The sequence below is a fragment of the Chaetodon auriga genome, chromosome 16 (assembly GCF_051107435.1).
Source record: "Chaetodon auriga isolate fChaAug3 chromosome 16, fChaAug3.hap1, whole genome shotgun sequence".
NCBI classification, from domain to species: domain Eukaryota; kingdom Metazoa; phylum Chordata; class Actinopteri; order Chaetodontiformes; family Chaetodontidae; genus Chaetodon; species Chaetodon auriga.
Window position 1 is genome coordinate 457,501 of NC_135089.1, and position 13,310 is coordinate 470,810.

At 47.3% G+C, this 13,310-nt stretch overlaps 1 protein-coding gene across 1 annotated transcript in view; it reads right to left on the bottom strand.

The window, feature by feature from the left end:
* The window catches only part of kpnb1 (karyopherin (importin) beta 1), an 18,830-nt gene extending 6,347 nt beyond the window's left edge, over nucleotides 1–12,483 (bottom strand). The window contains exons 1-12 of the mRNA XM_076753447.1: nucleotides 12,131–12,483; nucleotides 11,132–11,190; nucleotides 6,746–6,928; nucleotides 6,456–6,656; nucleotides 5,813–5,965; nucleotides 4,823–4,882; nucleotides 4,592–4,681; nucleotides 2,932–3,042; nucleotides 2,742–2,843; nucleotides 1,901–2,125; nucleotides 1,374–1,565; nucleotides 509–639 (exon numbers count right to left, since the gene is read on the bottom strand). Of these exons, the coding sequence (XP_076609562.1) occupies nucleotides 509–639; nucleotides 1,374–1,565; nucleotides 1,901–2,125; nucleotides 2,742–2,843; nucleotides 2,932–3,042; nucleotides 4,592–4,681; nucleotides 4,823–4,882; nucleotides 5,813–5,965; nucleotides 6,456–6,656; nucleotides 6,746–6,928; nucleotides 11,132–11,190; nucleotides 12,131–12,170 (1,547 nt within the window). The 5' untranslated portion in view covers nucleotides 12,171–12,483. The remainder of the gene's footprint in view (nucleotides 1–508; nucleotides 640–1,373; nucleotides 1,566–1,900; nucleotides 2,126–2,741; nucleotides 2,844–2,931; nucleotides 3,043–4,591; nucleotides 4,682–4,822; nucleotides 4,883–5,812; nucleotides 5,966–6,455; nucleotides 6,657–6,745; nucleotides 6,929–11,131; nucleotides 11,191–12,130) is intronic.
* Nucleotides 12,484–13,310: the final 827 nt, after the last annotated feature.

The following is a 13,310-nucleotide window of genomic DNA, read 5'->3' on the forward strand; positions in this document are numbered from 1 at the left end:
TTTGTAGAGCAGAAGACGGACTGAGTTCAGGGTTCAGACCTCCTGCTCTCTCCTCTCAACAAAGCAGGTCTCACTCCAAACACAGCATCCAGAGGACAATAAGACGGAGACACCGCTCGCCTCCAGCTTCCCAAACAACACAATTTAAATGGTCATTTCAAAGACTGATCTGCGTCTGTGACCTTGGGCCTGCTGATCGTCTGCTCTCAGTCTGAATCAGATCAAACACCTTCAGCGTCTCACAGCAGCTCCACGCTTCACTCCTCTGTGCTTCAGTGAGCGAGTTCCTCAATTTACACTCAAACCAGGAAGTCTGAGCAACAGGAAGCTGTCACACACAAAGACTGTGTGTGTGTGTGTGCGTGTATCTCACCTTAGAGCCAAAATCTGACTTCAACTCAAAAACAACATCACAACCAAATAATGTACAACAGTTTACACGACTTCACTTCAGCTTTCATTTCACTACATAAAATGTCCCATCAGCCCACTGACGTCACCTCCGTACCTGTCTGTGGTCTCCAGGAGCTTCTGGACGATGATTTCGAAGGACGAGGACAGACAGTAGGTGCTGGGCTCCTCCTGGTCCTCTGCAGCGTCTGTGGCTTCATAGGCTGCTTCAGCCAGAGAGGAGAAGGCCTGACAGCAGAAGCAAAGAGGACGTTAGCTTGTCGGTTCAGCCTCTGTCAGCGCTGAAGCCACTCAGCTCTCCAAACACGTCCTACCAGGAACTACAGGAGCCCTGATGGACCAAACTCTGGAACTCTCCCAGGGAAAGTCTGGGCTCGTGAACGTTTCACGGTGTTCATTTATGTCTGCACAGCTTCACACTCTGATCTTCACGGTTCTTCAGGTGAACACATGACTGTTGGCTCACAGTTCGTTCATTGCTTAGAAGTTCTAGCAGAAAGTCCGGCCTTCATTCAGGCACAGCGTCTGCTTCTGCTCTGCATGTTTTACTTATTGTATTCTACTGTATGTCGTCAATGGATGGGTCTATTTGTTCTGCTGCATATACTGAGAACACACAGAGAAACCTCTGCTACTTCATCTCTTTGACAAACAGATCCAGGACCTGTGGAGTCTCGAGGACCACTGATCAGAACTTAAGTCCCTTTTGGATTCCATCTGAAGAACCGTCGAGAGCAGGTGAACAAGTTTAAAGAACAGAGGAAACAGAGACTTGTTGCTCTTCCTGAACGTTGTGGTGTTCAGTCCGACAGACCAGAAACACACAAACTAATGTATCACTTCTAAAGAGCTCTACACGTCGCTCTGCGGCAGACGTCTTCACCAAAACCTTCTAAACTAGTTTAACGTGTGAACGCGGCTCTTCCACAGCTGGCAGATTCAGCTAACCCTTCACCGCTCACCCAGCAGACGTTGGAGGCCACCCTGGGCTCGGCCCCCAGGCCCTCGATCAGACACTGCAGCAGAGGGGCCAGGTAGACCTCGTTGATGGCGGCTTCGGGCAGCAGCTCACAGATCCTCCCCACCGTCCACGCCGTGGTGTCCCTCACCACCACACTGGGGTCCTTCATCAGCTCGATCAGAGTCGGCATGGCCTGCAGGGGGAGGGACGGGGGACAGGAGAAGACTGAGTGAACTGGGCACAATCAAACATCCTTTTGATGTAACTGTGCCTCTGCAGCCAGTCAACGGTCTGATAGTGCTGACTGAAGCCCGTAGAGCCCGGACGGGTCGGCACTTCACCTTAGATACAGCTCAACATTAAAACAGGATGTAAAGAAGCACCCAGCTGTGCCAACATGATGCTTTCCAACAGACTGTGACTGAAGAACATCTAAATGTGAACATTTAACTCTTCTCAGGGAGAAAAAAAGTTTACAGTTCATCTTTGTGACCAACATGAATCTTCCTCGTCGTTTTAGTGACCCACCTGTATGACGAGGGGTTTGAGCTGGTTGAGTTCAGGTCCTTCCAGGATGGATCCAAAGGCCATAACGGAGGCGTCTCTGTAGCGCCAGTCGGGGTGTTTGATGTGGTCTTTGATGAAGGGCAGAACGTGAGGAACCACGTCATCCTCACAGCAGGTGGCCAGCAGCATCAGACACACGCCTGCTGCCTTACAGGGGTTCCAGTCGTCGTCGTCGTCGTTCTCGTCCTGCAGAAGTTAGTCACAGGTCACCTGACGGGTTCTGATACTACACGCCACAGAACTGCTGGTGATGCTGAGACGAAGATCACCGAATGACACGTTCACATGTCTGTAGTTTAAGTTCAACTGAAAATGCAGATCTCAGACTGAGATCAAAACTAACTGAAAGAGGTGAGCGACGTACAAAGAACCCTGAAAAAGGTTCCCAATCATTTGTTGATCCAGACTGAAAGTTTAGCAAACCCTGAAAAATGGAATGACACATTTATCTGGTCACCACAGTCCTGGTCTCTTCAGGGGTGTGAGGTTTCATAAAGTGGGTGAGTTTCATGTTGTTGATGCAGATGTTTCCATATGGCCTTCCACGCAGGCCTCAATGCTTTAAGCAGCAGAAAATTTGATGTTTTCATCAAGAAATTTCAGGAAGGTGTCATTGTGTTCTCAGCAGAATGTTTTCTGGGCATACAGGAAGTAATCTATGTGGGGGGTGTCATCAGCTGGTCACGACAGAACTTTCTGATGTTAGGTAATGCATGCTCAGTACGTTCAGTCTTTATAATATTTACCATTTCAAAGCAAACAGAACAGAGTCGCTGAGCTGCTCAGAGTCTCAGTACGTTACCTGTTTGGTGAGGGTCTGGGTCAGGATGGGGACCAGGTATTGCAGGGCCCCTTTGGCATAGAATTTACTGGTGTGCTCTGGGGGTCGACCCTGCTCCGAGGCCTTCAATGGATGAGAGCAAACAGGGAAAAAATGTCAAAGAGTCGGTTCTAACAAAGTGGAAATTGAAGGTAAAGAAGCAGTCACAGACCTCTGAAGCCTCGATGGCCAAGTCCATCTCCTCATCACAGACGTTGGACCAGAACTCGATGCCCTGTAAGGCCACCTCATCGATGTCACTCTTCATCGCCTCGATGGTGATCTGACGACAGGAGAGAGAGAGGAAGCAATGAAATACACAACGCAGACTTACACATTCCAGTGGTTCCTTCAAGGTCCTCAAACTGCTGAATGCGGATATGAAAATATGAGAACTCTGGCGGGAGGCCAGAACCATGTCAATCAACCGTCAAGCTAACTGAACTCAAAGGTAGATTTCTGTACAGAAACAAACTTCTTCACTTGGACCAGGTGACAGCTCTGGTGACACGTTCACTGTCCAATGTTTGTGTGTCACTTTTGTGTTGGACTTCCAGAATATACTTTGAGTTTTCTGTCGAAGTGTATTCCACCTGTATGAGTCTGTCAATAGCAGTATTACTCGTTTGACTGCACGTCTCAGTAGCACCTTCTTTTCTGAATCAAACACCTGTTCAACAGCTCAGCGCAGGTCGGACAGCACGTGAACGTGTCGTACTTCCACACAACAGTGACACCATGCAACAATGCTTGGTGTCTGCAGCGTCTGTGCTGCAGGATACAGACACACCAGCTCCAGCTGGCGGACATGTGACAGAGGGTGAGGACAGGGACGAGCTGGTCTTTATTCTGTTTCTACCGAGGTATTGTGTGAGTTGAGTAGTAATATTTCTCTGGCTTTCGCACTTTAACAGGTGTCTGTTTGTCACAGGGTTTTCGTCTGTTGAGCACGTTGAAAGTCCATTGAAAAATAGTTATTATAACTCATCCTGATGAAAACCACTATCAGCTGAAAGGGGCTCAACCTCAGATTCTGGCGTCTGTCCGCCCTGAGCTGTGATCCAGGACCTGGAGGTTATCCATGTGAGCATACAGGTTTCTGTGTTTGACAGACTTCTAGCTGAGGTGGACATGTGGCTAACCCCGTGTTCCCACCAAACGCGATGTCGCAAGATCACATACAAAGTCAATGCAAAGACGCGATTTGAGGCGTCATCGCGCTGGGCGATGCGCTGGAAGCGATCGCGCGGCGCGATGGACGCGTTGGCCGCGAAAATCGCTCCCATCGCGTTGCCCCATCACTTCAGCACTCGAGTTGAAATAATTGAACTTTTGCGGCGAATTCGCGTGAAGACACGCCGCGACAGCCTATCAGCGTTGAGATCGTCATTGACGTGCTGACGTACGGACGTCCTGGTGTTCCCTCGCCATGCAAACCAAACCGCCAGAAACAATGGAGGAGCAGCTAATTGTTGCCGTCACCGCTCACCCAGAGCTGTATAACAGTTCCTGTCCCCTCTACAGGGTCAGGAACAAGACAGACCAGGCCTGGGTGAGCGTGAGCGAGGTGTATGGACTATGGTGGTTAGCGATGGTGGTTATCTCAGCCATGGTCGACGAGAGAATGAAATGGCGGAAGAAATGTTGTTGTTTGGGTGGGCTCGTCGCACGACGCGATGCAGCAACAAGACGATTTTTTGCATATTGGACCAGCATCAAAACTGGAGCGTGTAGCGCGACGCGATTTCATTTGACGCGCGATTGAATCGCTTTCATCGCGTTTGGTGGGAGCACAGTGTTAAAGTCTGCATGTTGATCTGCTGTCGTCTTACCGCGAACAGTGCAGGACCCATGTACGTCTCCATGTACTGATAATACAGAGACATGATCTTCACCAAGTTCTGTAGGGCCGCCACACGCACCTGGAAATACAGCAGTTACAACAGATTGAAGTGACGTGGAACAAAGTGGCTCACAGTGAACACGCAAAGGTTAAAGATTAACAGGAGGCGGTTTCATCAAAGCGTCAGTCGTGTTGATCTTTGCTCTCTGATGTCACTCACTCTGGTGTCTGGACACTGTGTGGCTTCACACACCACCTGCATGATGAAGTGTCTCTCCGTCTGAAACACAAGAAGAAGAACAGCCTTTACAGAGACCTGTTATAAAGACTCTCAGGACAGGACAGGACAGGACAGGAAGTGGCGTGTGCATCAGACGACAGGAAGTGGCGTGTATCAGAAAACAGGAAATGGTGTGTGTCTATCAGAGGACAGGAAGCGGTCTGTGTATCAGAAAACAGGAAGTGAATTCTATGTATCCTTACTTTTTTATTTTCATTTGGTTTTCTTTTCTCTTTCTTCTCTGTAAACTTTGATTGATGAGATGTTTGGTGGGTTGGGTGGGGCTATTATAGTTCATATTATATGTTTATGTATAATTTGTATCTAAATCAAAATGTCAAGACATATATGTTTTAAATAAAAAAAAGAAAACAGGAAGTGGCACGGATATCAGAGGACAGGAGGTGGCCTATGTCTAAGGACAGGAAGTGGACTCAGGACAGGAAGCGGTCTGAGGACAGGAAGCCGCCTGAGGACAGGAAGTGGCCTGTGTCTGAGGACAGGAAGGGGTCTGAGGACAGGAAGCCGCCTGAGGACAGGAAGTGGCCTGTGTCTGAGGACAGGAAGCGGACTCAGTACAGGAAGCGGCCTGTGTCTGAGGACAGGAAGCGGCCTGAGGACAGGAAGTGGCCTGTGTCTGAGGACAGGAAGCGGACTCAGTACAGGGAGCGGCCTGTGTCTATCAGAGGACAGGAAGCAGTCTGTGTCTGAGGACAGGAAGCGGCCTGTGTCTGAGGACAGGAAGCAGACTCAGTACAGGAAGCGGCCTGAGGACAGGAAGCGGCCTGTGTCTATCAGAGGACAGGAAGCTGTCTGTGTCTAAGGATGGGAAGCGGACTCAGGACAGGAAGCGGCCTGTGTCTGAGGACAGGAAGTCGCCTGTGTGTGAGGACAGGAAGCGGACTGAGGACAGGAAGCGTGTCTGTGTACCTCCTTGTCGAAGTTGGCCTTGGTGAACTCCAGAGAGTTGAGCAGGGCGTTGGTCGCGGCCAGCTTAACGTTGTTACTGGGCTCCTCCTTCCTCATGCCCTGGATGATGGCCGTCAGGATCTGGTTGGCGTTTTCCTGCAGCTGCTCTGGGTCCTGAAGGAACAGTCAGGTTACCACTATCAGCAAGAAGGCAAACTAGATGATTTCTGGTCTAAATATCAAAAGATCTGAAGTCACAAAGAACAGTTAAAAGTCCACCTTTGGGCTGAATTGTTAAGAACTAACTAATAACTAATAATGACAAAAAGGATCTATTCTGTGTGCCACCAACTTCTTCCTGTTGCTGTGGTATCAAAGAGGCACGGAGTACCATTTATTAAACTGATATTATATCAAAGTTTAAAATTCTGGTATGAGGACATCTTTGGGTCATGAGTCAGACAGGTAGGGAACCGCTGATTGGCTGCTCTGACACATCATCACTGGCATGTCAATGATACTACATGTGCTCTAGGACCATCTGTCTCCTCATTGGTCCACACACCTCTGATGTTTCAGCTCTTCACTGGAAGCTTGAAAACACAAACAGGTGGATGAGGACAGCGTTTGGCTGGTCAGACAGCGTATGTATCCGATTACTCACAATGTCCTGGCAGATGTACCCGATGGCCTCCAACGTGGACTCCTTCATGTGTTCCGTGCTGGAGGGGTCGGTGACGTTGGCCACCAGCTGTGGGATCAGCTCGGGCCACTGGTTAACTGGGATCTCTGCGCAAGCGATTCCGGCGACGCACTGCGAGGCCGAGCTGGGCCGGTATGTCTCCGTGCCCAGAGTCTGTAAAACCTGACGAGCAGAGGCACAGATGTTCGGACACGACGAGGCGACATACATGAGACAAAGAAAGCTTGTGCAGATACGTTCAGAGTTCTTACGTAATTCTTGATCTCTCGGCGAGCATTGGCATCGATGGCCAGCCATCTCTGCTGGTACTGTGTCTTGACGTCTGGGTCTTTGGAGGTCAGGGAGTTCTTCACCTGTAGACCAGCAGCAACTCGAGCCACCTGAGTGTTCCCGGGGTTCGCCAACACTTTAGACAACTCCACCAGGAATGTGGGCTGAGGGGGAGAGAGACACAGTGAGATTCCAGAGAAGACTTAGCAGCAAGGAGTCAAGTTTTAAGACTTCATGTCTGACTGCGGTCATCCCCTCTGAATTCAACACTAGAGCTAACAGCATGCAGACGATACACTACTTAGAACTTCTACATCAGTTCTCCTGTGTGCCGTGGAGGAAGCATGACAGCGTAGCCTGAAGAACGCTGCGTGTAATCCTTGACGCTAAATGTACAAAACACAGCTCATACATACCAGATGTTGAATAACATCCTAAAAAGTTCTACAGGTGTTAAGAAAAAAGTTTGAAGATCTACTACTGAAGGTGGACTAAAGGGAGGTGAGGGAGTGGCTCTCAGGTTCAGACTGCTGTTGTTCTGTGTTCAAGGTCAAGAACAAGTTCTAGAGAGACTATAAGATCTGAAAAATCTGGCTGGAAAATTCCACTAAGAGCAAGATAACATCAACATCTGGAGGGAAAGCGCTCTTGTCGACAAACGTTTTGATGGAAAAGGGTTGGGAGAGATGTGGCGCTGAAAAGCTCAGAGTTCAGGCTGGAAGGAGAAACAGGAATGTATTGACATGAGCGAAGACGTGAACATCAGCAGGTTTTCAGACGTCCCAATGCCACAGTTTCCAGGTGGTGGTTGAATGATTGATGCTGATCTGGAGAAAGCACCATCACCCATGTGAACAAAAAACTGAATATTTTGTGCCTGTAAAGTCAGTGGTCGTTTCTCAATACCAAGTACGCCAAGTTCGGACTCAGCAAGTTCGACTTGGGAGTACAGTCTCTCCAGGACGGGAGGACGCAGGATGGTCATTCTGCAATAGGGACGGCAGCGTACTTGATGACGTCACCATCGCAGCTCGTCTGCCGGTTATCTCCGAAAACTTTGGAGCAATTTTTAAACTACGCGCTATCGTGATGAATCGACCACAGATTTTAAGTTTTAACATACACTTTCTCACATAAAATAATCTTAAAACCACATTCCGTACTACTAAAACAGTAGTATTTCGAAACTTGTAACTTTACAGTTGTGAATCCTCTCCTCCGCGATCGTTGCTACGAAATGCATTCTGGGATACGTGGCTGCCCCAAGTCCACACAAGTCACCACCCGATGCATCCTCGATAAAATGGGAGGGGCAAGAACACATCCGGGTATTTGACTGTACTTTGCGAGATGCGGACTTTTTAATTGGAACAGTACTTGGGCTCAGACTGATGACGTTTCTCAAGTACACAAGAACACAAGTACAGAGAAGAACGTATATTGAGAAAGGCCTAGTGTGAGGGGTGCTGTATCATCACTGCAAACGTCCCATCATGCTCTCTGGTGCATCAGGCCTCCATGTCTCTGCACAACACGGACGGAACAGAAATGAAGTCACCTTTTCATTCATCCTCTGTAGCTGAAGAGCTCTTTACACCCACAACACTGAACACAGCACATTTCAGTGTGAACGCTGGAAACAGAACCGGGTTCATCCAGCTCTCTGTTCCACAAACAACTCAACACTTTGGGAAATGTTCACTTCTTGATTGAACTGTTTCTCTCTCAGTCACTGACGCTTCACTTTCCTACTAAAGCCTTCTGCTTCGTTTCCCACACTGTCTGAGGCTTGTGTAACGTTAAAAACTGTCCTCCACAGGTCCATCATCACACTCCTGTAATGCTTAAAAAAGATTTAAAGTGATGCAGCAGAACCAGACTAGCATTTCTTAATCCTGTACATTCTTCTTCCTTCCCAAAACCTGACACCTACATTACCCACAATGCACCCTCCGACAGTTGCGTGCGTTATGCTAGTAGCATCTAATGCCGGTCAACTCACTTCTTTCTGACTTCACACCATCAGATTAGTTTCAGACTTGTCTTGAACCGACGCTGACTCCAGTGACATCACTCGAGGCCACTGGTCAGACTTCACACAGCTGCCTCTGAGACAGTAAAGGCTTAAACCTGGTTTTGCACACATGCAGTAAACTCTCCAGCACCTGGAAATGAAGTCGCATGAATTCACCTTTAAGTCGATCGTACATTACTGACTCCAGTTACTGTTCCGTCATCCCTGCTGATCAGCTGTCCTTGTGTCACTTACAAAGGACAGATGCTGTCCGCCATGTGTCTCAATTATCTGACTGCAGGCTAAAATCAACACACGTTTATACCATTTTTAAATGAAAACATGTTAATGTGGACGCCGTCTGAGTGAGGTGACTCGATGGCACAGCAGTATTCCTCTTGGTAGTTGTAGTCTATTGTGCAGCTGTGAGGAGCCCATATATCCAACAACAATTACCACAATTCTTAGGAAAATGCCATGTTGGTACGGGGAAGCTGAGAGCTACATGTTTATACAAAAGAGATGAAGTATACAAATTTAGCTATGATCTCATAGAAATGTTCAAAAAGACTGAAGACTGAGAAACACCATCAGCATCTTACTCATATAGAACTTTAATAAATATATTCATCTTTTTTCCTTGTCCTGACAAAAGTTAACTTACTTCACTTAGCATCAGGACAGTCGCTTAACTTCCCATTAGCTTAAAATAAGGATCACTTCCTGTGATGAAAATAAAGTGAAATGAAGTCAAATGTCTGGATGTAACCACGTGGAAACAGGGTTTCTGTTGACTGACTGGACCTCAAGCCTGACTCGAAACCAAGCCGCCGCACTGATGACTCGGCCTTTAGAAACACTCAACATTGAACAGGAGAGCGACTGGGCACTATCTCAACTACACAACCTTACTCAAGGTCCACTTACGAGCATTTCCAGGCCCTCAGTCTCATGCCACTACACCTTTTTTTAAGTCATCATAGACATGAAGTGACATGACTGAGCAAACTCATGTGTACACTGTAATTATTAAAGACATAGGCATGTGTATTATGATAAAAGTGTCATGGAGGTTACGCAATATGTGTAACTTGTCTTTTAATCACAGCCTTTTCTTCAGATTGACAGTCACTTCACACTGGAGCTGGTGACCAGTTCAAAATGTCCTATACTGGTGTTGAAGGCTCAGTGTTATAGAAGCATTTCAGTCTGTACCGACACAGTGCTGAGGTTCAAAAGTGAGGCCAACTTTGATGAAGCTGCTCACTGACTTCTTCCCTCATTAGCCTTCACACTACAAAAAGCATCTATTTCAACTGAAAAATGACACAGCTTCAACAAAAACAGAACCACGGGGTGTCAGGGATTCACTGACATGGTTCACATCACACATCCATGATTTTCTGTATTCTAAACCACAAAGAGTCAGTTCACTCAAACTGAAACACTCATATCAATCATTTTCTCTCTTCTGTCTCAAATGCCATGTTTCCAGCCATGTACTTCTGGTTTCATTTATGTGTCTGACTCCAACCTAAAAGTGTTCTCTGGATTATCCGAGGTTACAGGGTGGAGCTGAAACAATGAGTCAATAAACAGAAAAGTGACCAAAGCAGTCATTCTAGCTTCTCACATGCAGATATCTGATCATTTTACAGACCAACCTCTTAATCTGCAGCTCTACAAAATAATTAGTTATTTACTCAAGTATTATCCTGAACTACCTTTTCAAGGTGCCTGGTAAAAAATATTGTGATCAGTACATCAATCAGTACTAAAATGATAAATAGTGGTATCCCTGTGACAGAGTGATTTGTGTTCCTGCTGAAAGGTGCAACTATTTATTAAAGCTACATATCCTACAATGCATGAAGGTGCAGGCAGACATCTGAGTCAAATCTTATTTCTTGACATATAAAACTAAACCTGACTGAACGGACAGCACCAGAAGGGAGAAAATACAGGTGAACTGACCCTCTAAACACAAGTAAAACAATGCGCTTCAATTTATCCAGACAAAGTGTTTGAACGCAGATCTGCAGCCGTCACCACATCAGATGGGTGTAGCTCTCTCCATGAATTGCTAACGCTAGCAGGCTGCCCGCCTGCGTGTGTGTGTGTGTGTGTGAGAGAGAGAGAGAGAGAGAGAGAGAGAGAGAGAGAGAGAGAGAGAGAATGGGGTGGGGTGGGGAGGGTGGAGGAGGCAGCAGAGGAGAAGCCGGGCGGGCTCCAGCTGTCCCGAACTCCTCTGTGCTCCATCCACGCTGCTGCCTGCTTGACGGTGCAGTAAGTCTGTTAGCTTCTCCCACCACCCTGCACAGTAACACCAGCACCATCAAAACATCATACTAACCAGGTTCTCTATCGCCGCCTGCTCCAGAAACTTCTGTGCCGCCTCTAGTTCGTTCCGATCTGAGGAGAGAGCGGGGAGAGGAGGGGGAGAGGGGTTATTCAATGTGATGTTAGCTAATTAGCTGGCAGATACGGTTAGCAGGAAGGCTAACACGATTTTAGTACGAAGGTTCTGGCGTAAGCCATAAACTGGATATTTAACCAGGTTTCGCAGCTATTCTTAATCAAATTTAAGGGACCGGTGTGGTTATTTTACACTTAAGAATGATAATAAAGTCTCAGTTCACTGATGGCACCAGACTGGAGAAACACGGCGAGGCACCAACGTGCGTGTTAGCCACCGTGCAAGAGACTCTCGGTTAGCATGCTAACATTAGCCGGCCAACGGGACACGTTTGGAGTGACAGATATAAAGTTTTCTGGACAAACAGCAACCCGTATTAAAGAACATTAACTCAGTTAAAAGCCATGGGGGATGATTTATATAACAACTGGATCAACTTTTCTCTTCTCAATTAATCAAAAGTAACGTTAGCCCGAACAGGCGTGCGAAGAAACGGCCGATAGTTTGAATGATAGAAGCTAATGGCTAACTGTCTAGCATAGAGGCTACATCAGGCATGGGCAGGGTCGCCGCTACTATGCAGCTACATGCAGCTGTCAGATTAGCTTCCCTTGAGCTACATCGTCATTATTATGATATGACAGCGTATTTAGAGATCAGCTGAGCTGACCGAGAGGTTGATTACACTGTGAAGCCGTGAGACGCCCAAGAGAATGCTAAGTCACCAGCGCTATCTGCGGGGACTGAGGCCGTAACTTTAGCTGGGTTAGCATTACGAGCTAGCAACGCTAGCGAGGCATTTCCCTCCTCCCTACTTCAAACTTTCACCGGTTCACCGGAGCTAACTGCCGCCGAGTGAACACAGCAGCTACCACCCCGATATACAGCCAGAGAGGACAGACATGTCGTGTGGGACTGTGTGCTGCTGATATTTACCCGGAGAGACCGTTTTTTCGAGAATAGTGATGAGCTCCATTCCGTCCACCGGCTGTCGCTCGCACGCTCGCTCTGTCTCTCTCGTTACTCGGTCGCTAGCTCGATAGTTAAGGTTGCCGCGCAGCGCTCACAGCGGATTATATTTCTTCCACGGAGCTCAGTCGGTGCCAACCACAGGGCAGAATCAGTGGGTGATAAAAGATCCGGAAGTTCCCCGGTGCTAGTTCGGTGATTTTTACTCGGATGATGCGGGAAATCTTAACGACCGTGGCTAGAGTAACGTCTCGTAGCTTCACCGCTGCCCCTTTGCATCCTGTGTTGTCGGGAGGGAAAGGGCCGCGCGCTTCTCTCCCGCGGAAGGATATCACGCTCTGGCGGTAGGGCAGTATGCTGCCTTCAATGACTGTCAGACATTTTAACACCGTGTAGTAAGCGCAGACGCGAGACACCACACAGCAGAAAATACTGTGCGGAGAATACGGTTTACTGCATCCACAACACATTTAATGTCAACAACGTTAAAGACCACATGTCAAGTCTGTTAAGTCACCATGGTTTTATTAAATCTTCAACCATCTGTTGATGCCATCTCTTTAGTGGGGAAAAGGTTAAGATCTACTGTAACTTAGATTCTGGATTTTCAGGAATAAAGCTTAACAGTAAAACTAAGTAAGTTGTCATTGGGTGGTGTACACTTTAAATAAACTGAAAAAAATAGCCAGCACTAACCGTTTGATGCGCAGTGACAAACGTCCACGGTGACATCTGATGTCTTCTTAACGATTTTGAGACGCCAGTTAAAATCGTTAGTTAACTTTTATGAGGAACACGTGAATGCAGCAGAACACTCCTCTCATCTGTCTCCCGCGCGACCCCGTTTGCTCCACTTTCGCGCGCTCCGTCTCGCACGCACACACGTGCACGTGCGTGAATCCGGATTTTTGTTTTGGTGCCAAAACGTTTGTTAATAATTCAGAAAACACCTAAACGAAGATGGAAATCCTAATGAACTGGTAATGATTGTTTGTAAAACATCATTTTAGATACAGACGTAAAACATTAAGCCGGATGGTTAAAGGAGAAAGTGGGCCTGTATGGAGGCAGAAAAGCGACTTTACATCTCTGAAAATTAAACTTGAACTTGACATTGAAAAAGAAAACATTGTATGAGCAGTGAATG